At 51.3% G+C, this 22,278-nt stretch overlaps 1 protein-coding gene across 1 annotated transcript in view; it reads left to right on the plus strand.

Moving 5' to 3' along the window:
* The window catches only part of HELZ2 (helicase with zinc finger 2), a 29,768-nt gene extending 7,509 nt beyond the window's left edge, over positions 1-22,259 (plus strand). Inside the window, exons 2-20 of the mRNA XM_059480546.1 lie at positions 1,734-2,879; positions 2,974-3,157; positions 3,537-3,644; positions 4,196-4,719; positions 5,052-5,684; positions 6,812-7,595; positions 8,000-8,075; positions 9,355-12,865; positions 13,686-13,771; positions 14,101-14,232; positions 14,475-14,642; positions 14,858-14,999; positions 15,468-15,584; positions 16,011-16,203; positions 16,997-17,131; positions 17,366-17,584; positions 17,847-18,003; positions 18,506-18,673; positions 19,150-22,259. Of these exons, the coding sequence (XP_059336529.1) occupies positions 1,879-2,879; positions 2,974-3,157; positions 3,537-3,644; positions 4,196-4,719; positions 5,052-5,684; positions 6,812-7,595; positions 8,000-8,075; positions 9,355-12,865; positions 13,686-13,771; positions 14,101-14,232; positions 14,475-14,642; positions 14,858-14,999; positions 15,468-15,584; positions 16,011-16,203; positions 16,997-17,131; positions 17,366-17,584; positions 17,847-18,003; positions 18,506-18,673; positions 19,150-19,274 (8,463 nt within the window). The 5' untranslated portion in view covers positions 1,734-1,878 and the 3' untranslated portion in view covers positions 19,275-22,259. The remainder of the gene's footprint in view (positions 1-1,733; positions 2,880-2,973; positions 3,158-3,536; positions 3,645-4,195; positions 4,720-5,051; positions 5,685-6,811; positions 7,596-7,999; positions 8,076-9,354; positions 12,866-13,685; positions 13,772-14,100; positions 14,233-14,474; positions 14,643-14,857; positions 15,000-15,467; positions 15,585-16,010; positions 16,204-16,996; positions 17,132-17,365; positions 17,585-17,846; positions 18,004-18,505; positions 18,674-19,149) is intronic.
* Positions 22,260-22,278: the final 19 nt, after the last annotated feature.

A 22,278-nucleotide genomic window follows, 5' to 3' on the forward strand; every position in this document is an offset into this window, starting at 1 on the left:
TTTCCAAATTTTCCCAAATTGTTTCGTTCCGGTGCAAAGCATTTTATCTGCATCAATCAGCAATTAGGCAGCACCAAAACCTCAGCTGTGGCTCCAATTTTTCTTTTTTTGTAGTAGAACCAGAACAAACAAAGAGCTCCTGACCCCTGGACTACAGAAAGTTTTATTCCAGTGACCATGACCTTGTTTCAGCCGGAGGATAGGAATACCCTGGCTGTCTGCTGGCCCCAGCCAGCCCGGGGTCACTGCTCTTCTTTCACTGCCAGCCTGCAGTGCTTCAAGTGCAGGTTTGGAATTGAAGGCACAGAGCTGACTCTGGGTGATTCAGCCCTGGATGCAGAGCCCATGGCATGGCACAGTGGCGTGGCACAGTGACCCCAATCAAGACAGCGCTGGCGTGGGAGTCTGCCACGGAATCCCACAGCTTCCCAGAATGGAAACCTGCAGCTCTGCCCAGTGCCAGGCTTGCTGCCAGGCCTTGAGAGATAAACTGAGCGGGTGTTTATCTGCCGAGCACGTGTCTGACCTGATGCACACACACAAGTAGGATTAGATGGCTCCTTCATGGCTCAGCAGCAGGTGGATGCTGTGAGGAGCTCTCTGAGGGTATGCTGGGAATGTGGGTGATGCTCCAGCCACTTCCAACTTTGTGTTTGTTGTCTGGAGCTCCAGCAGCCTCAGCACTCCCTGGCCACTTTGCCCAGCACCCTGTTTATCCCAGAAAAGAGCAAAAGATACTTAATTAAAAATGCAGAAGCAATGCAGGATTTGCCTTCCTGCTCCATTGTCCACTGACCCTCAGCTGTAAATCCTGCTCTTCCCTGGCATTGCCAGAGAGCCAGTCTGTGGTGGCTGCTGGCCAGGAGCCCAAGTTGGGTGCTCAGCATGAGGCTGTTGGCTTTTCTTGGCAGCACACCCTGCCCAGAAATGTGCCCCGGCATGTTCCCTTCACCCTGACCACGTGGCCCGGCCACCAAACCCTGCAGCATCATTCCCAGGCCTGCTCCTGGCCTCTGGTTACCCAGGAAACTGATGGCAAATGCCAGAGCTGGTGGCTGGAAGGGGCAGTGAGCCGTGAGTTGCCTTCCCCGCTGCCAGGGCCGAGCTCTCCCAGCCAGATGTTTGCGGAGCTGTCGGCCCCTGTTCCAGCATGCCCATCTCCAGCTTTGGGTGCTGCAACCCAGGAGCTAAGAGGCTGGTTTCTTCATTAATTAGTTCTAATTAATCTTTTGTGCTATGGGGTGGATGGGCTGAGGGGCTGGAGCTGGGTTCCTCCTGCTCAGCGTGGAGCTGCCTGGCCAATTTGGGGAAGAAAACAGGATAAAGAAAGAGAAAGTTGGCAGGAGGGACCCAAGGTGGGGCAGGTGCTGGCAGCAGGAGGAGGAAGTTGGATCATGTGTCCATGCTCTGGGGCGATCGGTGGCTGCTGTGGGGACCGTGCTGGGCCCTCTGGAGCAGTTACTGCTTTGCCACTTTGGGTGGTAAATGCTGATGGTCTATAGGGACATTGGGGACCAGGCTGAGCCCTGCCAGGAACCAGCACCACTCAGCAGCCTGATCCCTGAGCAAAACATTCCCCTGGGACCTGGGCTGGTGGGGAAACAGAGCTAAGGGAGAGCTGAGGCAGAAGTTGCCTGGGTGAGGTTCCTGGCTGTGCCAGTGCCTCTGTGTGCACCTGCCAGGGACTGTCTGATATTTCCTGTGAAGTCACTTGTTCCTTGTTCCTTTGTCAGGCTTCATGAGTTTGCACCGATGACCAGCAGGTATGCAGTGAGCTCGGACAAGGCCACTAGCTCCATGGCACCTCCTCCCCACGGTGGCATCACCTTCTAAGATCTTCCCACCATTAATTGTGCCCTGCTCAAGCTGCTGCCCAAGATGCCAACAGCCAACGGCCCAAAGGTGCCACTGGGCAGCCTCCTGCAGCAGCTGGAGCTGCTCCTGGTCTGCTCCAAGTGCAGTGTGAAGGAGAACGAGATCACCTACCACCCTCAGGAGGTGGAGCACAAGTGCATGTACGAGATCCTGCTGGCGCGCTGCCGCAGCCGCCGGAGCACGGCATGGAGGAAGGTGTCCCGGCGGCCCGGCTTCCCCAACCCGGCGCGCTACGCTGTCTGCAGGTACTACGTGATGGGGCTGGGCTGCAGCAGGCACAAGAACCAGTGCACCTTTGCCTGGAGCGCGGAGGAGGCCATGGTCTGGAACTTTGAGAGGGAGCACCAGCTGGAGCGGCGCTGGCTGAAGGCGGCGGTGCTGCAGGCGCAGCTGGGGGGCCACCCCGCTGCCACCCCCCACCTCACTGCCAGCGCTGCCAGCGAGATCACCAGCGAGTTCGGGGGGCAATTCCAGGAGATCTGCAAGCAATGCTTTTTTGGCTGCCCCCAGCGCATCACGGCGGGCGGCTGCGGGTGGCTCTGCGAGTCCCACCGCACCTGGGACCCGCTCCTGGTGCACGCCGTGCTGGACAGCCAGAAGAAGCAGCAGTACACGGCCATCCGGCCCTGCCCCGAGTTCATCGAGAAGCTCTCCTACTGCCGGTTCGTGTCCCGGGGCCAGCCCTGCCGGCACGGCCCGCAGCGCTGCCAGTACGCCCACAGCGACGTGGAGATGGCCGTGTGGGAGGCCGAGAGGGAGCGCGGATTGCAGCGCTCCGACCTGCTGCCGTCCGTGGGCACCGGCAGCACCAGCGGCAAGCCAGCAGCACCTGAGCCCGTGTACTTCTACTGTCACGTCTGCCTGGTGACCTGCAGCTCGCAGGAGAGCTTTGAGAACCACTGCTCCTCCATTGAGCACGTGCAGATGCTCTCGGCCGACAGCTCCATGCAGTGGGTGCACCGCGCACCACCGCTTGGGCTGACCAAGTTCTCACAGTGCAGCAGGTAAGGCGTCCAGCAGGGAAGAGGGCAGGGGCAGCAGGGAGCTGCCGGCTCCCTGAGGATCCCCATGCCACCAGGAACGCCTCTCTCCTGACAGAGCGGAGGTGTGTGAAATGGGGAACAGCTGCACCAAGGCTCATTCCAAAGAGGAGCTGCAGGAGTGGATCCAGAGGGTGAAGGTTTCTGTGAAGAAAAAGAAGCAAGCCCTGAAGGATGGGCTCTTGTCCTACCAGGACCGGCTCCTTGCTGAGTATCGGAAGTGCTCCAACGAGGTGTTAATTGTGAGTGGTGGGCACAGGGTGGGAGTGCTTTGGTCCAGCACATTGCAGGAATCCTCTGGTGTGAGAGCTTGGGAATGGAGCCCACTGCTCACCTTCCTAATGGGAATGCAAAAAGGGATGTGGCATCCTCCTTCCTCCTTTGGAGACAGAAACCTGAGAGCCTGCTTGGGGGGTACTCGAGCTATGCCATGGGTCCTCTTGCTTCCCAAGGCTGCTGTGTGGAGCAGCAGTGGGTGAGGATGGAATATGAGGATGTACTCTTGATCGCTCTTGGGAGGATGTAGCGTAAAGGCAAGGATGAGGGAGGCACTGTGGAGGGCTGTGAGGTGTGTCCCTGGGATGCTGCCTTCAGTCCCTCTCCTCTTATGACTCCCCACAGATGGCTGAGCACGTCGAGGGTGTCAAAGTTGTGTGTGAGCAGCCTCTGCATATTCAGCTGGAGGACAGGAAGAAGAAATACCAGTGGCATTTCAAGGTCCACTCTAAGGTTAGCTCAGTCTTTGCAGGGTTTTGTTTGCTTGGGGGGGTTTTAGTTATAATTTCTGCAAAGGGCAGAAGGGTGGGGATTCGGGCATGTTTAAATGAAAACATGTGCTGGGTACACAGGAGCTGCTCAGGTGGTGCCTGCACTGGGACTGTGTGCAGGGCATGCAGCCACTGTGTCTCCTGTTTTGTGCAGTGGTCCTGGGGCAGACCTGGCTGCTCTCAACACCTCCCCTGTATCATCACAAATAGCAACATTCAGTTGATTTCCTGACCAGGATTTTGTCGATGTTGGGGGCAAGAGCCTGTCTTCTCCAAAGTAGATTTCCCATTTACTGCACACTCGTTGATATTAAACTGAAACCTGAGGTTCTCTGAGACCTTAGAGTAATTGCTGTGTGATTGCATGAGGCGTAAGCTGTGGTGAGGTTGACACCTCAGAGTTTGGTTCCTCTAGCAGCTTTTTCTAGGAAACGTTGCTGGAGCACCTCACCAGCTGCTCGGCTCTTCCCGTGGGCTGCCCTCACTGTGTCCCTGTCTTCTCCTCAATGGCAGATGCACCTGCAGCACGTGGCCCTGCTGAAGCGGGACCCTGGAATCAACTTCTGCTTCTCGGGGAATGGGCTTTCCCGGGGCCTGCAGTACCTCCGTGGGGACCACGTGGCCACCGTGTCCTCCTCGCCCCGCGTCGCGCAGGTGGAGGTCAGCGTGGAGAGCTGCATCCTGGGCATCTTTGAGCAGTGGGTGGTCTTCGACTTTGGCCAGCGCCCCGTGCTCATGCAGAAGCTCAGGGTGAGGGTGGGCCGGCAGGAGGCCCCCCAGCACGTCCCCAGCACCAGGGAGAGCGCCCGCCCCGTCAACTTTGTGCGCTGGGATCGCGGCAACCGCATCATCGTTCCCAGCATGCCAAGGACTGCAGAAGACATGGAGCTGCTGGCAAAGTACAAACCTCCTGCTCTGGCACTGGATTACCAAAGTGAGAGTAGGGAAGTCGTTCCCATCACCCGGCTCAACTATCGGGAGAGGATGCATAGATTCCTCTTCCATGAGGAAGAAGCTGAGCAGGCTCTGATTGCCAAGTAAGTGCCAGATGTGAATCTTTTTGGAGATCCCCTTCACTAGGGACCACAAGCCTGTTGCTAACCTTTGGGGCCATGCTGCTCCTGGGGTCTTCTGTTCATTCTGGGTTGGGTCTTGTGGTGCCTTTCCAGAAAACTGGAAACAAGAAGCATGGCTTGCTGGGTCTCATCCTGTGGCCATGGATTAGCTAGAGCATGATTTCTCTCTGTATGTGCTTGGGGGGCTGGCAGACCCTCTCTGGGTGTAGATGGCAATCCCCTCTCCATGGAGGAGGTCCCAGCAGCTGCCAGATCCTTTCTCTGCTCTTCATTTGGGTGTTTCCTCCTTTCAGACTCAACCTGCGTGTGCTCATCTCGCTGACCCCCATGCTGCAGAGCCTCTCCATGGGGGCGAAGTTTGCTCTCTCTGGGGAGCTGTTTGCTGAAGTGCCTACCCCTTACAACCTCTCACCAGACACGGACGAGGGGTACCTGCTCAGCAGGTCTGTGCCCACCGCCTTCCTGGCGCTTGACCCGCCTGTGGACAATCGGGTTTATGAAGTTTTTGTGGAGCATAAAGCCACCACAGAGAAGACCATCTGGCTACAGATACCAAGCAGATGCTGCTTGGAGCTGAACTTCAAGGCAGACACCTCCCATAAGGTGGAGATCCAGTTCCAAATAGACCAGCTGCTGTTCCGGCAGTGGCACCAAGCTGTGGACAGCCTGTTGGATGAGAAGCTGGTCCTGCCAGATGTTGCCAGTTGCTCCATCCCCTACTCTCTTGGGTCCCCACAGAGAGGGAACAGCAAGCAGAAACAAGCCATCTCCTTCATCACGGGCCAGCCGACCACCAGCCGGCAGGTCCCACCTCTGCTCATCTATGGGCCCTTCGGCACAGGGAAGACATTCACCTTGGCCATGGCCACCTTGGAGATCCTCAGGCAGCCCAACACACGCGTGCTGATCTGCACACACACAAACAGGTTAGCAGGGAAGAAGCAGTGAGAACTGTGGGCAAGCTGGTGCATTGCTAACTGAGGGGGTGAAGGGGAGTCAGGGTGTATGAGACAGAGTTGAGCTGCGCTTTTCTCAGTGTGCACTTCAGTTGCTTTTTAAATTAAATTAGTTTTTGTTGAATTTGTCTTAAACTGCTCTACTTCCTGTTAGGAGGAAGTCTAGCATGGGTGGAAGTCTTTGTGGAAGAGCCAATGCAGACTTACAGAATCCCTGAATGGTTTGGGTTGGAAAGGACATTACAGCTTGTCCTGCTCCAAAGCCTTCCCCTAGGCCGCGTTGCTCCAAGCCCTGTCTATCCTGGCCTTGAGCACTTCACATATTCCTGCCTCGTCATAAAATGGGAATGTGGATGGAGAGAGAGTTCTCTCCAGCCTTTACTGTGTACTCCAAGAAGTAGAAAGCTGCTGCCTGTCCATGCTGGGATAATGTTGTGCTCTAGTTGCCCTTGAAGGCTGTTTGGCTCTGTATGCCAATCTATTGACTTTTCCAGGGAGAGTTTGGGGAAGAGAAAATGCAGATCTGGTCTGAATGCCATTGGATCTGCCTTCAGAGAAACCAGGCCAAGACTGTTAAAATTAGAGCAGTTACACTGAAAAGAGTGTCCACATCTGATCCTGCGGGCTGTTGCTGGCTGCCTCAGTTTTAATGCATAATAGATGGTGACTGCTAATCTTAGCCTGTTCCAGGCTGTTTGCTTGCACGGAAGCTTCTCCTGTAGGTCTTGTCTCACCAGGGGATGGGGATGCTTTGCTGTCAGAGGAGAGCTCCTTGTCACTTGGCCCTGCACAGCATCAGGGGCACAGCTTTTGTGAGGCACATCACATTTTTCCATAAGAGTGTCAAGAGTTGTCGTAGTCTCAAATACCAACTCCTATTTTAAATCATGCTGTTGAAAGAGGCTGGGAATTGGTGACTGCGTAGGCACCCACTCCTTTGTGCAGTTGTGAATGTCTGCTGTGACAAGTGTGGTGTCACCAGAGCCAGGAGAGAAACTGCATGAGCGTTGCAGAATGATGAGAGAGAACTTTGTGTTGCAGAATTTAAGAACAGCACCGACGATTCCTTGACGCTTTTCCCTTTTGCTCCCCTGCAGCGCTGCTGACATTTACATCCGGGAGTATTTCCACAGCTACGTGACCTCGGGGAACCCCTGGGCCGTTCCCCTGCGGATCATGTACACGGACCGGCCCGTCAGCACCATGGACCCCATCACCCAGATGTACTGCTGCCTCTCGCCGGACCAGCGCTCCTTCCGCCGCCCCACGCCGGCCGAGATCGACAAGCACCGCATCATCATCACCACCTCCATGCTGTCCAAGGACCTGAAGGTGCGCCCTGGCTACTTCACCCACATCATGATCGACGAGGCCGCGCAGATGCTGGAGTGCGAAGCTTTGGTTCCGCTCTCCTACGCCACTTTCAAGACCCGCATTGTCCTGGCTGGGGACCACATGCAGATAACCCCAAAGCTGTTCTGTGTTGGGGGTGGGCAATCTGCTGATCACACCCTCCTGAACCGGCTCTTTCAGTTCTACCAGAAGGAGACGCATGAGGTGGCCAAGAAGAGCAGGATCATCTTCAATGAGAATTACCGTTCCACCGCCGGCATCATTGAGTTCATCTCCAAGCATTTCTACGTCGGCAAGGGCAACGCTATCCACGCCAGTGGGAACATCCCACCCCACCCCGAAATTTATCCCCTCGTGTTCTGCCATGTGTCTGGTGTGGCTGAAAGGGATATCTCCATGATTTCTTGGCAAAACATCTCTGAGATAATGCAAGTGGTTGAGAAAGTGAAGGAGATCTATCAGAGGTGGCCAGATGAGTGGGGTGTCCGGGATCTGAAGAAGATCTGTGTGGTCTCCCATGGGACACAGGTACCTAGAGGAATTCTGCATTCCACCTGAGGGGGCTATGCCTGCACTGCTGACTAAACACTCCCTAAGAAAGACCCTTTTAATCTATTTATTTGTATTTGTGCTAGTAAAAGTAGGAAATCTGGGGTCTCCTGTGCCTTCAGTGTTTTTTTGAGCACTCTCCGTTTAGGTAGAGTGTCTTGGGTGGTTGGAGCAGAGATGGTGGGATGGCTTAGTTAAACACTTCTATCAGCATCTTCTAGGCAGGTTAATTACAGAGCAGTGGGAGCTCTGGCTGAAGTCAGCCCACATGTGTGGCTGCTTTCAAGTAGTTTGGGAAACCTGCAGCTGGGCAGGATGAGGGACTCTGGTGTTTGGTGGGTGGCCTTTCTGAGCTGAGATCAGTTGTGCCTCTTTCTTACCAGGTTTCTGCAACAAGACAAGAGCTGAGGAAAAAGCAGCTACAAGAAGTGGTGGTGGAAAACTATGAAAATTTGCCAGGTTTGTGTTTTGTGCAACAGTCCCTCATGCCTGGCTGCATTTTGGGGTCTTCTGTGTGAGAGTCATACACAGCTTTTGCAGTCATGCTGGTGGACATGAGGGTCCATAGCAACTACAGCCACGGGGTAACAGGCAGGGGGAAGAGACACTGGGGTGTTAGCAGAGGAGTTTCCAACACCTTTACATTTTCCTCCTTGTTAACACGCGAAATATTGGCTGTTGTTGTGGAAAAATACCTCTCTGGGAGGTGCTGCCAGACAGAGCTCCCCTGCCCTCTCAGTGTCTCTGCCACCACCACAGTCCCAGTTAGGAGGGAGTGCCTGGAACTCCTTTGGCTGATTTCCATACCCTTCTGGTTGGTAGAGCTTTGATTTTGTCTTTTCCTGCGTGAATAAGATTTCTCACTGAATTAAATCTCTGCCCAGTTGATTACTCATTTCAAATATATGGACTTTGCTTTGTAGGAGGGTAGAAACCCTCTAAGTGCCATCCTAGAGACTTGAGTATGTGTGAATCATGTGAAACCCTAAGTACCAGTGAGGGAGGCTAGTGAGAGAAGGGAATTGAAACCAGGATGGGTACCAATCACAGAACAGCTCACTAGAGGAGGAGTCTCCTGCTCTGGATGACAAGAGGCTGGTTTTGTCCTTAGGGACTTAATTTATGACTCATCCGTGTTTGTTTTCTTTTTTTTATTTTTGTTTTTTTTTTTTTTTTATTTTTTTATTGCACAGCTGGGACTCCTCGTGGTGAGAATAACTGACCCCAGGGGGTGTTTGTGATATCCACACCCTTTCTTTGCAGTCTCTTCCCAGCTCTGACATCACTAGGATGCCTCTTGTTGGTTGTTATTTGTTTTGTGACCAGCAGAGCTCTTCCTGAGGGGAGAGAGGGATCCTTGCAAATGATCACTGCTCTTGTTCCTGAAAGTTCCTCATGGAATTTGAGATTCACAGCAAACTCTACCCCTGTTTGCAAGGAGGGGCTGCTGGTGGCACTGGGCATGCTGGGCTACTCTGTGGGTGCTTATGGCTGCACTGGTGCAGTGCTCTGCCTTTATCCCATCTCCAGGCTGTCCTTTCCTCCCTGGTGTGTGGGTGGTGGTGCCTGTGATGTCCACCCTGGTTCATGCACAGAGGATCTCAGGATCCCCATGTTTCGCCAAGCAGGGTTACATCAGTCCATGGCCATGTGACACAGCGTAGGCAGGTGGCAGCCAGGCAAGGTCTTCCCTGCTGGGATCTCATGAGTGACCTTTCCCTTGTCCCCTCTGGTGCAGGGCGTGAGTTTCGGGTCATCATCATCAGCACGGTCCACACCAGCGAGAGCCTGCGCATCTCAGCCTCCCACCACCTCGAGTTCTTCAACGAGGCCAGAGTGCTCAACACCATCATGACCCGGGCTCAGTCGCTGGTGGCTGTGGTGGGGGACGCCGTGGCCTTGTGCTCCCACGGCCAGTGCAGCAAGGTGTGGAAACGGTTCATCCAGCAGTGCATCGACAAGGGGAGCATCTTCCCGGAGAGCCTGACAATGGCTCACATCAAACAGGCTGCGTGCGACAAGGAGAGCTGGAGCAGGAGCCTGGAGGGGGAAAAGGACGACAGCGACGCGGAATCCTCGAGCTCTGACTATGACAGCATGAATGCTGATGATCCCATCCTGCAGGAGCTCTTAGATGAGAGCAAGAACATGCTGGTGACAGTGTCTGATGAAGGGCTGCTGAATGTGAAGGCCGAGGCTTCAAAGCAGTGGAAAGACAAGCGGGAGTACGTCAGCTTCTCCTCTCAGATGATGCAGCAGTACCAGCATATGCACCCCCAAATGTACAAGAGGTGTGAGCTGATCAAAGAGGCGTTCGACAGAGCTTCTGCCTTCACCCTCAATGACTCCCCTGCCATGAACATCCAGATCAAAGGCAGAGTTAACTGTGGGACAGCATTCACTGGGGACGAGGTGCTGGTGGAAATCCTACAGAACAGCACAGGTGATGGCAGCAGCCACCGCCCACAGGGGAGGGTGGTGGGCATCCTGAAACGTGCCGAGAGAGAACCCACCTTCATCTGCATGATGGATGAGTTTGATCCCCGTGTGATGATACCCATCGATCCCACTGTCACCAAAATATTCGTCCCAGGGCTGAAGGAGAAACCCAATGTCATCCCCATCCGCAGGTTTGTCAAGGGGCAGTACAGAGTGGTCAGCTGTGAGAAGATCAGCCAGGAGATGAGGAGGTGCCAGTTCTTCTGTGTCCAGGTCATCTCCTGGAGGGAAGGGTTTTACTACCCTTTGGGGATAATAACAGAGGTACTGCAGGCAGCACTGACTTTGGAAGAAGGCTTAAAGATCCTCGCCTTGGAGTATGGTTTGGAGAAGAAATACCCGGCTGCTGTCACCAAAGAGTCAGCCAAATACACCTCCAACAACAACATAAACCTCACCAAGGAAGCTCGGAAGGACTGTCGGAATTACATGACCTTCACAATTGACCCTGAAGGTGCCAGGGATTTGGACGATGCCATCAGCGTTAGGGATCTTGGGCGGCACTATGAGATTGGGATCCACATTGCAGATGTGGCTGGCATCATTCCCAAAGGCAGTGCCTTGGACCTGGAAGCAAAGAAGCGAGGTGTCACCTTCTATGCTCCCAAGCAGGAGCCTCTGTGCATGTTCCCACCCAAAATCAGCCAAGATGTCTGCAGCCTCCTGCCGCAGAAAGACCGACGGGTGATCTCCTTGTTTGTCACCGTAGAGAAGGAGACTGATCAGATGCTAAAGGGAATCTTCACCATCTCCGTGATCCGCTCGGACAGGCAGCTGTCCTACGAAGAGGCAGAGCTCTGCATTAAGAACTGCTACAGGGGATCAGCAAAAGCCCTTTGTTTTGATACCCTGGAGGACTGCATTGCTGTGGCTTATCACTTCTCCAGGATCCATCGGAAGTCTCGGCTACAGGAGGACTGTTTCTATGACCGGCTGGATGAGGAAAGTTCCCCAGGTAACAGGGGGTCCCATCAGATGATAGAGGAGTTAATGATCATGTTCAATAGTTTCGTGGCCGAGTTCCTCACCAACCAGGAGGTGACCAGAAATGTCACTCCTCTCCGGTGTCAGTGTGAGCCAAGTCTTGCACAGCTGTCACACATGAAAAACAAGTACAGCCACATCATTCCTTTGTCTATTCATCTCTTGCATCACCTTGGAGAAATGCCTCCTGCTCAAGACTCCCCTAAAAATGTGGAGTTCAGTCTTCTGGGCCCCATCTGGGAGCACCTGCAGTCAGCTGCTAATGCCCGTGACTTCCAGAAGATGCTCGACCTCGTTGTCACTGATGACATCCACCCAAAGCTGGCCCCCGTGGTCCTGGAGTTCAGGAGACTGCTCAGCCGCTCCTACTTCTGTCGCTCCAACTCCACCGTGCAGTCGAAGGCAGGCCATTACTCCCTGCACGTTGACTCCTACACCTGGGCCTCCTCTCCCATCCGCCGGTACATGGACGTGGTGGTGCAGCGGCACCTTCACTCTGTGCTCCGCAAGAAGCCCCTCATCTATTCTGCGGACGACATTGAGTTCCTCTGTCACGACTTCAACAGGAAAAATAGCCAGGCACTGACGTATGAGAAGAGAGCCCACTCCCTGCAGATGGCCAGCCAGCTGAAGGACCAAGTCCTGCAGAAGATTGCCTTTGTAGTGGATATTGAAGAGATGAGCAGGTTCTTTAAAGCCCTGTTTCCCCTGAACAACGAGAGTCTTCCAGATCCGCAGAGAATTAGCTACAGGTCCCTTCAGCTGATAGAGCAGCCTGTGTTCATCCAGCAGCGGAGCAGCATCAGGCTGGCCTGGAAGAGGAGGATGTACTCTGCAGAGACAAAGGAGCAGAGCCTGCGGGAAGGACCCCTCTGTGACAAGAGTGTCACTCTCTTCCGCACCCAGACATGGCAGGAGGTGCTGATGGCCATCAGGAACGAGGAGTTTGACAGGGCTGCATCCCTCCTGCGGCAGAGCAAGGAGCTCTACCACCGGCACATAGGCTGGGTGAGGAAGAGCTCCTGCTCCCACTACATGGAGCTGTCCCTGGAGCTGAGCGCCGGCGACGCGCTGTGGTTCCAGCTCACCACCGACATCAGCCGCGGCTTCCTGGTGCCCTTCGTGCAGCTGTGGTGTGTCACACCGGGCTTTGAGGTCTGCCTGCAGCACATGGAGAAGCCAATCGACTGCTTCTCGGCCTACGCCACGCTGCAGTCCAAGGACAAGTACAAGAGCGCGACGGAGTACAACAAGGTGTGGATGCCCATGAGTGCCATGGAGTCTGCGTCGTGTGCCGTGGCCGAGAATGACTCAATTGTCCTCCATGATATTAAAATAAAGTGGGCAAACCAAAGGACGAGCAAAGGACAGCTGCAAGGGAGCTTTGTGGTGAACAAGAAGTGGTTGGAGGACTGCTCCATTGAAGTGGACTTCTTCCACTGTTACCTGTGCATTCGTTTAGGTGGGCTGAAGCTTCCCAAGAGCCCTCAGAGCGATGAGGAAAGCCTCAGCCATGGCCTCCAGAACCTGTCTTTGCTTGACAATGGCAAATCAGAGAACAAACTTGTGGTTGATCCCGATACCTACACCTGGGTGGCTCACGGGGTCACAGAGGAGTTCAACGATGACGAGAAGTTGGACAGGACTGGTCATCAGACTGTGAATTTTTACATCCACTACATGTCTATGGAGACCATCCCTGTGGAGATCTCACAGGACTCTGCAAGGTTCACAGTGGAGCTCATTCCAAAGATGCTGCCAGACATGTAAGTGGGCTCAGCAGTGTGCTTTGGTTAACCTGGCTTCCCACAGGACCCCTCTGCTGCACCCCCAGGGGCTTTCCTCACTGCTGTGGCTGATCCCCTGAAAAACCTGCTCTTATCCTTGCTCTGACTGGCCATCCTGTTGGTCTGTGGGTTTTTGGTGGGGGTGGCAGCACCCTTTGTGCCTGCTTTCCAGAGGGTCTCATTCTCTTCTGGTTGTCCCTGAGAATGGGGAGACAGGGGAAGGTGGTGAAATTTCCCTGAGCACCTGCTTCTTATATTACTGCAATATGTGTTTTAAAAGGCCAAATGAAGCCGTGGAGTGGGATTTGCTTAGTGGAAGAGTTCCCTGATTTCCAAATCATTCCCCTTTGCTGCTGCTGCAAAGCAAGTTGTCCTCTTTTTAAATCAGAGCTGGTGTCTAGTTTGCCCTTCCTTGCACACAGCACAGGCTGCTATGCACCCCCAGTGCTGTAGCATTCTCAGGGCAGAATATGCTTCCTTTTGCATTGTGAATTTTAGGAAACATTAGAAGCTAACCCAATAAAAGGGTGTGGGCCATAACAAAACAGACTTGGAAAAGGAGTTGTGTTCCTTGCTCTCAACATCTTTGTGGGCTCAGCTCTTCAGTCAGTTGAGAAATGGTCCCAGATGCAGAGGAGCAGAATAAGTTTATGTTATTTGTGGTTTAAGTTCTTTATGGAAGGAGCTAATGTAACAACAAAGAGAGTAAGAATAAGTAAGGCAGTTAAGCAAAGCTGTATTACAACTTTTGCTATTTTATGCAACATTCCATTCATTCCTATTTTTCCTTGTCTGTCAGACGGAAAGAAAAAGCAATTTGGAGGCTCAAGTATGCCTCTGACCTTGCTACAAGCATTGCCCTTGGCCTCGAACCTCCTCAGAAACGTAAGTGCAAATATTAACCTTTCTTACCTTGTGGCTATTTACTTCTGGCCAGGCAGGTACCCTGGCAGTTTCTGTGGGTGATGGGAGTGATGCTGCCATGTAATTTGGGATACTCTGCTGGTGGCTGGCACAGCTGAGATTGTCATTCCCAGGACTCACAGAGATGGTTCATGGGCAGAGAATCTTGGCATGGGACAAGGATTATTTCTAGGTGGTCTTGTAATGGACCACCATCACTAGGTACCTGCTGCACCCTCTTGCTGGATCATTTCTGTGCTGCCCTCAGTAACCTTCTTTAAATTTGCTTTCTTGGCTCTTTGCTCTACCAGTGACAAAATCCAAAATCCTGCAGCAAAAATCCTTTGATATCCCTGGCAGCAACTGGAAACTTAACAAGAGTCAGAACCAGGCTGTTCTGGATGCTCTAAGAAAATCCTTCATGCTCATCCAAGGCCCACCAGGTAAGAGGGGAGAGCAGAATACACCTGCTGTGGTATGAATGGCAGGTGAGAGGTGATCTGCTGCTTTCCATTGGACCCTTGGTGAAGCCAGATGAAGGGAGCATGGGTTGGCATCACCCACAGCTGTGCAAGGCAATCCCCTCCATTCTTGATTTTATTTTGTGGCTGATCAGCTGGATGCAGGTCAGAGCATCAATGTTGTGGTTAAAATGTTCTCAGCAAATTCCTTTTTTTTTTTCTAGGCACAGGGAAGACCGTTGTTGGAACTCACATTGTCTACTGGTTCCATAAACTGAATGAGGAGAGTGTTGAGAAGGACCAAACACAGTGCTTGGAAGATAAAAAGGACAAGAAGAGAAAGTGCATCTTGTACTGTGGCCCATCCAACAAGTCTGTTGATGTTGTTGCTGGTAACTATCATCTTTTAAGCCCCTCAAGTGGCATGTACTGGTGGGAGGGAGAACACGTGGTGTGCAGGTGCTGAAAGTGGGGCTGGTCCTTACAGAGGACCCTGCACTGCAGGGCAAGGACCAGAGACGGGATGATGAGAGAGGGACAGGGAGAGACAGGCCTGAGCACCACCAGTGCCTGGTGCTGTCTGAGCAGACCTGCCCTCCTTCTCCAGAGATGCTGCTGAAGATGAAGAAGCTGAAACCACTGAGGGTTTATGGGGAGGCCATTGAGACGATGGAATTCCCATACCCGGGGAGCAACCGGAACATCTCCCGTAAATCCCTACGGGATGCAAAGCCAAAACATGAGCTCAGGTAGGATGGCATGGCCCTGCAGGCTCCTAGGGTGCTGGGGAGAGGTGGCTTCTGCATCAGTAATGCTGAGAAAACCACAGCAAATAGCTTCATTCCACCACTGCAGAGCAGCACTATTAACCTGCTTTCTAATTAATTTGTAATTAATTTTTTCAAGTGAATGTGTACACTCTAATCTGGCACCTAGTCAGGAAATCCAGGTTGTTGAAAAGTCTCTATTTCCTTTTGGAACAGCCCTGAACATCTCTGACTTCATTCCTGCTTGCAGCTGCTAAAAGGAAGCAGTTGTATTTTATGTTCTCAAGGTTGAATTATTTGGTCTACAAAGATGGGAAAGTTTGGCTGTGAGTTTTTTTAGCTAATGGGGTTTCTCCACATAGGCAGGTGGTGTGATCTGCTTCACTGTAGAAAAAATTACTCAGGTCTCAGTGTTGAGGGAAAATATTTATATATTGACTCTTTATTCAGTGAAATAATCCTGCACCATCGCATCCGGCGGGCGCCCAGCCCCTTCTGGCAGAGGATCCGTCACTTTGACGCTCGGGTGAAGAACGGAGAGGAGATCACAGAAGAAGAAACAAAGGAGTGAGTAGGAAGAGACCCTGGTGAGAGATGGGTGACTTTGGCTGTGTGCCACCTCTGAAGCACAGATTAATAAACTGTGTGTTCAGAATAATGATAAAAAGTGATGAGCTCAAGGTGACAGGTACAGCACAGATCCTCTGAATCACTTTTGCACTGGTGCTGTTGTCCTTTTGGACCAAAAATTCCTATTCTGCCTGTGTGACCCTTGAATCCTTCACCTGGACCCCCTGCCCTGTTGAGCTCAGGACAAAGCACATTTCCTACAGTGTCCATCCAAAGCCCTTTTCTGGGAACACCAGCTCATCCTGGGGAGGGAGGTGAAGCCATAATCATTTGGGAAAGCACAACCTCTGCCTGGTTCCCACGTGAAGCATCTGGAGGTGTTTCCCTTATGCATTAACCTGGTGTTTTCTGCATCAACACTAGGTACAAAGTTTGGTTGGCACAAGGTCGTTCATATCAGCTGGCGTGTCACGATGTCATCCTGTGCACCTGCTCTGTCTCGTCTGCCAGCGCCCTGGAGAACCTCAATGTGAAACAGATCATCATTGATGAGTGTGCCATGTCCACAGAGCCTGAGACCCTCATCCCCTTGGTCTGCCACGGCCGTGCTGAGAAGGTATGTCCCTGCCAAAGATGTGTCTCTGGGACAGCTGCTCAGGGCTCTCAAACCCTTTCCATCCCTTACCACGCTGCTCTTACAAGAACTGTTAGGATTTTAAGGTTTGTGCTTCTTTATGGGATGGGTGTCGCTGCCATCGAAAAAATGTTCTGGACCAGGTACAAAGTATTAACATGACAAGAAGCATAGACAGAGTTTGGGCTGTTCAGCCTGGAGAAGAGAAGGGTTCAGGGAGACTTTAGAACCCTTTACAATGCCTAAAGGGTCTCCAAGAGCAATGGAGAGGGACCTTGGACAAGGGCATGGAGTGACTGGAGAAGGAGGAATGGCTTCACACTAATAGAGGACAGAGTTAGATTGGATATTAGGAAGAAATTCTTCCCTGTGAGGATAGTGAGGCTCTGGCACAATTTGCCCAGGAAAGCTGTGGCTGCCCCATCCTTGGAAATGTTCCAGGACAGGTTAGATGGGACTTGGGGCAACCTGAGATAGTGGAAGGTCTCACTGCCCATGGTATGGGGTTGGAACAAGATGAGCTTTAAGGTTCCTTCCAACCCAAACTATTCTGTGCCTCTTGAATTCTATGGTTCTTTGTGTTCCTCCCATCAGATGGAAACATTATCTAGGACAGCATCTTTACGTCATGTCCAATGTGGTCTTTGGCTGAGGTTGCTGTAAATGTAATATAAATAAGTAGCACCAGATATCTGTGTGCACACAGCCTTCCAAAGAGCTGATGGCCTTTGCAGTGCCTCTACCTTGCAGCTGAGGTGTCTGCTCTTCCTTCCAGGTTGTTTTGCTGGGGGATCACAAACAGCTGAGGCCGGTGGTTAACAATGATGTCTGCAAGACCCTTGGCATGGAGACGTCTCTCTTTGAGCGCTACCAGGAGCAGGCCTGGATGCTGGACACGCAGTACCGCATGGTGAGGCCCTCCAGTGGGTTGTCTTCTCTCCATCACAGAAAATCCAGGCTTGCCTGAAGCATCAGATAGTCTCCATTAGTGCTTCCCCTTCCTAGACACGGGATTGTATGTAGGAATATGTCAGTGCCAGCTCCAGCAGAATGGCATTGTGCTGAAGCCTGCCCAGAAAGACGCTGCAGGCTGAAAAGTTCATTGGCTTTTGTTCACCTCAGTTTCCCTCCCTTTCTCTGCCAGCACAAGAGCATTTGTGAGTTCCCATCCCAGGAGTTCTATGAAAATCGGCTGAGAACGTGTCCCCAGCTCACTCGGAAACCCAGCATGCTCCACCACAGAGACAACAACTGCTGCCCCATCATCTTCGGGCACGTGGAAGGGAAGGAGCACTCCCTCATGATTTCCACTGAGGAAGGAAACGAGAACTCCAAAGCTAACCTGGAGGAAGTGGCGCAGGCGGTGAGCAGGGTCCTGGGGAATTGCTGGGGATGCAGAAAGGAGGGAGTTGTGCTGGAATCATGGAGGGATGATAAAGATACAAAGATCAGCAGTGTCTGCCTGGTGCCTCCCGGCTCTGGAGCACACCAGGACGCCCTTGGGCAGAGGCAGGTGTAGGGCAAGGTGATCGCAAGGCAGGTGCCATGGGTGGCCTGGGGAGGGGTGCTGGGGGTCTCTTCCCTCCGGCCCCGCTGCCGGGTGAGCAGGACGCTGGTGTCTCCAGGTGAGGATAGCCAAGCAGCTGACACTAGATGGCACCATCCGGCCGGACAGCATCGCCATCCTGAGCCCCTACAGCGCCCAGGTGTCCGAGATCAACAAGAGCCTGAAGAGGGAGGGCATCCGCGGGGTGACCGTCTGCACCATCACCAAGAGTCAAGGTGAGGGGACAGCAGGGGCAGGGTTGGGCCTGTCCCCTCCTGCCTTCCTGAGGAGCTGCTCACAGATACAGTCCTTGAGCAAACCCTACCCCAGGGTCATTGCAGCCGTGGAAGACCAGATTTCTGGGTGATTTGTGATTATAGTAAATCCTTTGAAAGCCTCTGGAATGCTTGGGCAGGGTGAGGCTGCTGAAGGCTGGGAGGTGAAAGATCTCTAGTGAATTTCTAATGAAAGGTTCCCTGCCCATGTCAGGGAAGTTGGAACACAGAATGTCCCTTCCAAACAAAACCATTCTGTGATTCTGTGCTTCTACATCTGAGAAGGGTGTTAGAGAACTGCCAGAAGACATTTGTTCTCTTTGGAAAGCAATGACCAGGAGTGCAAAGGCCTCCAAAGCTGGAGAAACCCATAGGGTGGAAGTAGAGAAATGAATGTCCTGCGGGGTAAAGAAATGCTCAGATGCTTCCTTCTAAGAAAATCTGGTTTGTTTCCACTTTCTAGGAAGTGAATGGAAATATGTGATCCTGTCAACTGTACGCTCCTGCCCCCGGTCTGAGATCGATAGGAAGCCCACAAAGAGCTGGCAGAAGAAATACCTGGGCTTTGTTACTGACCCAAACCAGGTCAATGTTGGCATCACACGAGCTCAGGAAGGACTCTGCATCATAGGTTGGTATCCTTGGAGCATGCACAAGCCTTCAGGGGAATAGGATTCTTGGATAAAGGGATGGTGATCCAAACTATGACAACCAGTGATCATGCTTTATTCTTCTGCCCTTTAGTCTGGGGTTTTGAAAACTGGGGAGTCTGGGCAAAGCAGGGTTCATTCCCAGCTTGAATACAGCAACTATAGTTAGTTTTTCTCACCCTTTGTTTTGGACCATGTTGTTTCTGTTGCTTTCAAGCTAGAACTCTGTCCCAACAAAAATCTAGCTGCTCATTTTGCTCCTAAACACACAGGTGTAGGCTGTGATGTGTAGGGAAGCTGCTCACAGATATGACAGCACAGAAAAGGGAGCTGGGATTTCACAGATACCTCCCTGCAAGTGACCCAGCCCCCGCTTAGCTAGAGGTTATAGACAAAAACAGTATCAGCCAAGCCTCTTCTAGCCACTCACCTGCTGTCCCCATCCTGCTGCCCACAGGGAACCGGTACCTCCTGGAGTGCAACCCTCTGTGGAAGAGACTGGTCCAGCATTACTACCACCACAACAGCTGCACTACAGCCCAGGAGATCCGTGTCAGGAGGACCCCAGCCCTCTCCCGGTGAGGAAGGGCTCTCTGCCTGAGCTGCATCATGTGTGCCTTGGGAAGGACCAAATCTTTCCATTATTCAATGACCCATGGAGCCAAATGCAGCGGGGGATCTGGGAGCTTCCCGTGACAACTCAGCTTCAGCGTCTGCTTCAGCATCTTGAGGTGTTTTTAATCAGTGCAATCCTGGGCAGGAACTTTCAATTCTAGCAAACCAAAAAGGCATTGGAAATGGATGATGGGCATGTGACTTTACTGATGATGATACTATTTTTGTAACCAAGCTGCTCAGCAGAACCCTCATCCTACTGCAGCTGCAGTTTGGGGGGACCAAATAATTACTCCAGCTGTCAGGGTTGCACTTTGGGGATCAAATGCTCAGTCTGTTCATCGGGGGGGGGAACGACTGCAAGCAGTGGAGCAGCACAGCAAGATGCTGTTTGCCATGGAGGACCAAAGCTTCTGAGTACTGCCTCTCATTTTAAATCCAAGGACAGGAGATTTTTAAGACTTTTCACTTTTTACTTTTTTTTTTTTTTTTTTAAGTGAAGGAGGAAAGCAACGAGAGATGCATGCACCACTCTTTGTCTAGCCAAAATGATGTTGTCTGAGCGTGTAAATATCACAGTGGCAAGGCCAAGGTGATTTTGTAAATAGATTTACGTGTTCTTTGTAGGAAGGAGGTTGTCCTCACCAGCATAAAGGCAACAAAAAGCGGGGACCTCTCCTACCAGGAAACCTTGGGATTTGTCAGCACATTTTAAACTGTTCAGAATTTTATTTGAAATCTCCTGTTAATCCCCCCTCCCTTTCCTACCCCACTTTTTTTAAAGCTGCTTTTAATTTATTAACTTTTAACTCTGTGAATTTGTTTCACAGCCTTATGGCCTGAGTTTTTAAGAGCAGTGAAGGAGTGTATGTGTATAATGTATTTTTATATTTTCTGTAGCCAAACTGCTGTGAGCTGGAAGCTGTGGTTCACCAGAGAGGCTGCTTTCACCCAGTGACATGTGGCTGGTAGAGATGTATTGTGAATGGAGCCTCTGAAAATCATGGAGCTGCTTTTGGAAGCATGACAGTTTTGAGGGAGGGTCTTTTATCTCATTTCAATTCTGAATGTATGAAGTGCCTGCCTCAGCTCTCCCCAAACCACATGCTTGGCTGTCTTTGGGTGTTCATGTGGGATGGAGCTGAGATGCAATCACACAAGTTTCCCTTGTGGTGTGGATCCCTGTGATGTCACAGCGCTATGGCAGGAGGAATTTTGTGCTGTTTGCAACTGAAATCCAGCGTGGCTCTTTCCCATGTGGAGGAATGGCAATAGGAAAGTACTGTGTCTGTAAAAGTCTCTGTTTAACTCTGTGTTTCTTCTCATGACACTGTGTAAGACTTGCCTCCAGAACCTATGGAGAGGTTTTGTTGTTCTCCTCCTAGTTTAAACTACCTTCCTGCAGTCTGCCCTTGCGGGGTTTGAGCTGTATGCCAAAGACCACCCAGGCTTGCTCTTGTCCTGCTGAAGCATAATAGTGGGCATATGGCTGGCAATTCCATGAAGGATAAAAACCCACAGGAAGTATCTCCTGCTGTTCTAAAGATGCTTGGTAAAAGTTGGTAAGGTGTAAAATTAATTGTTCCTCTTTGAAGTCATCCTGTGTGGGATCTTAAAAGACTCTGCACCAGCCTGATTAGCAAAATATTATTGCAATTCCAAAATAAGATTGTCTGTGGATCATTCTGTGGACTACTGTAATAAAATAATCTGGTTCCAAAGATGCTATGGAGAATTGCAAAAAATGCTGGAATTGTTGGGATAACTACTTTAGCATGGTACCAGCTTCATTTAACAAAGCCACCTTGGTTCCTTTAGAACCAGTGGGTCTCATTTTCATTATCTCCTTTAAGTGAAGAGTTTCTCCCCTGGGTTTTGTGCTGGTTATTTCATACATGTAACCCAAACAAGGAGTCTCACCCCAGATTTGTGGCTTAGTCAGTGCTCTTGGGGGGTTTGGCCAAGAGAGAGTCCTCATAAAGCAACTCCCTTTGTCCTTAGTGGGAAAAAAGTGTTTATTTTTACTCCACGGAGGTAGAATGAAATGTTTTGCTTGGTCTGTGTTGCAAGACAATATACATGTTATTTTTTTTTCCTCTGAGGATGTATTTTATAACTGGTGATTAGGAAATGCACCCAAGCAGCAGGTACAGCCAGGCTGGGCCCTCGGGCTGCTGGTGCTGTCAGCAGGTTCCTGGAGACCTGGTCATGAATAGTCAGGGATAGCAGAAAGTGCAATTAAACTTTTTATAGACTGTAGCTGAGTATCATGTTCTTGTCCTTATGCTCATGGAGTGAATCATAGAAATCAATAGAGGAAAAAAAGTTCAAATTAGCCTGCTTTCATTTGCATGCAGAGTTTTGAATTTACTTTTGGAAGAATTTTATGTTCAAGCAATATTCTTAAAATACCAAACTTTTGGTAATCCCAATAGGAAGACCCTGGCAGCGTGGTGCCCAGGGCATCTGTCCAGTCACAGGCTCTGTGTTCTCCACACTCAAAGACAAAAGCACATGGCTGCAGGACACAAATGTCAGTTCATCCAACAGCATTAACTTAATTTCCTCAGCACTAGCTAGAGCTTGAGCACAAATTGAACAAGGGGAACCTGTGCAGGCAGCCCAGCATCAGGCAGGCTGGACTGTTTTTGAGGATATGGACAGATCTGTGTAGGACAATCAATTTACTGCAATAAATCGGTGGGGTTTTTAAAAATAGAAATGAAATGTCAAGTGTCATGAAGTCTGAATTAAGGAACTTGAAATGGGGCAGGTTTTTATCTTTTGTATGTCTATGACTCGCAGCAAACCTCAAATGACCTTTTGGATACCAATATTTTTATCTGCTTTGACTGTTCATAAGAATGAATCTCAACATTCCTTTTTTGATATTTAAGCCATAATTGTAAAAATTATTTGAATTTATTTAAATAATAAATTTTATTACTAAAAGGTCTGTTTATGTGGTGGT

Source organism: Ammospiza nelsoni, chromosome 12 (genome assembly GCF_027579445.1).
Source record: "Ammospiza nelsoni isolate bAmmNel1 chromosome 12, bAmmNel1.pri, whole genome shotgun sequence".
In the NCBI taxonomy this organism is placed as follows: Eukaryota; Metazoa; Chordata; class Aves; order Passeriformes; family Passerellidae; genus Ammospiza; species Ammospiza nelsoni.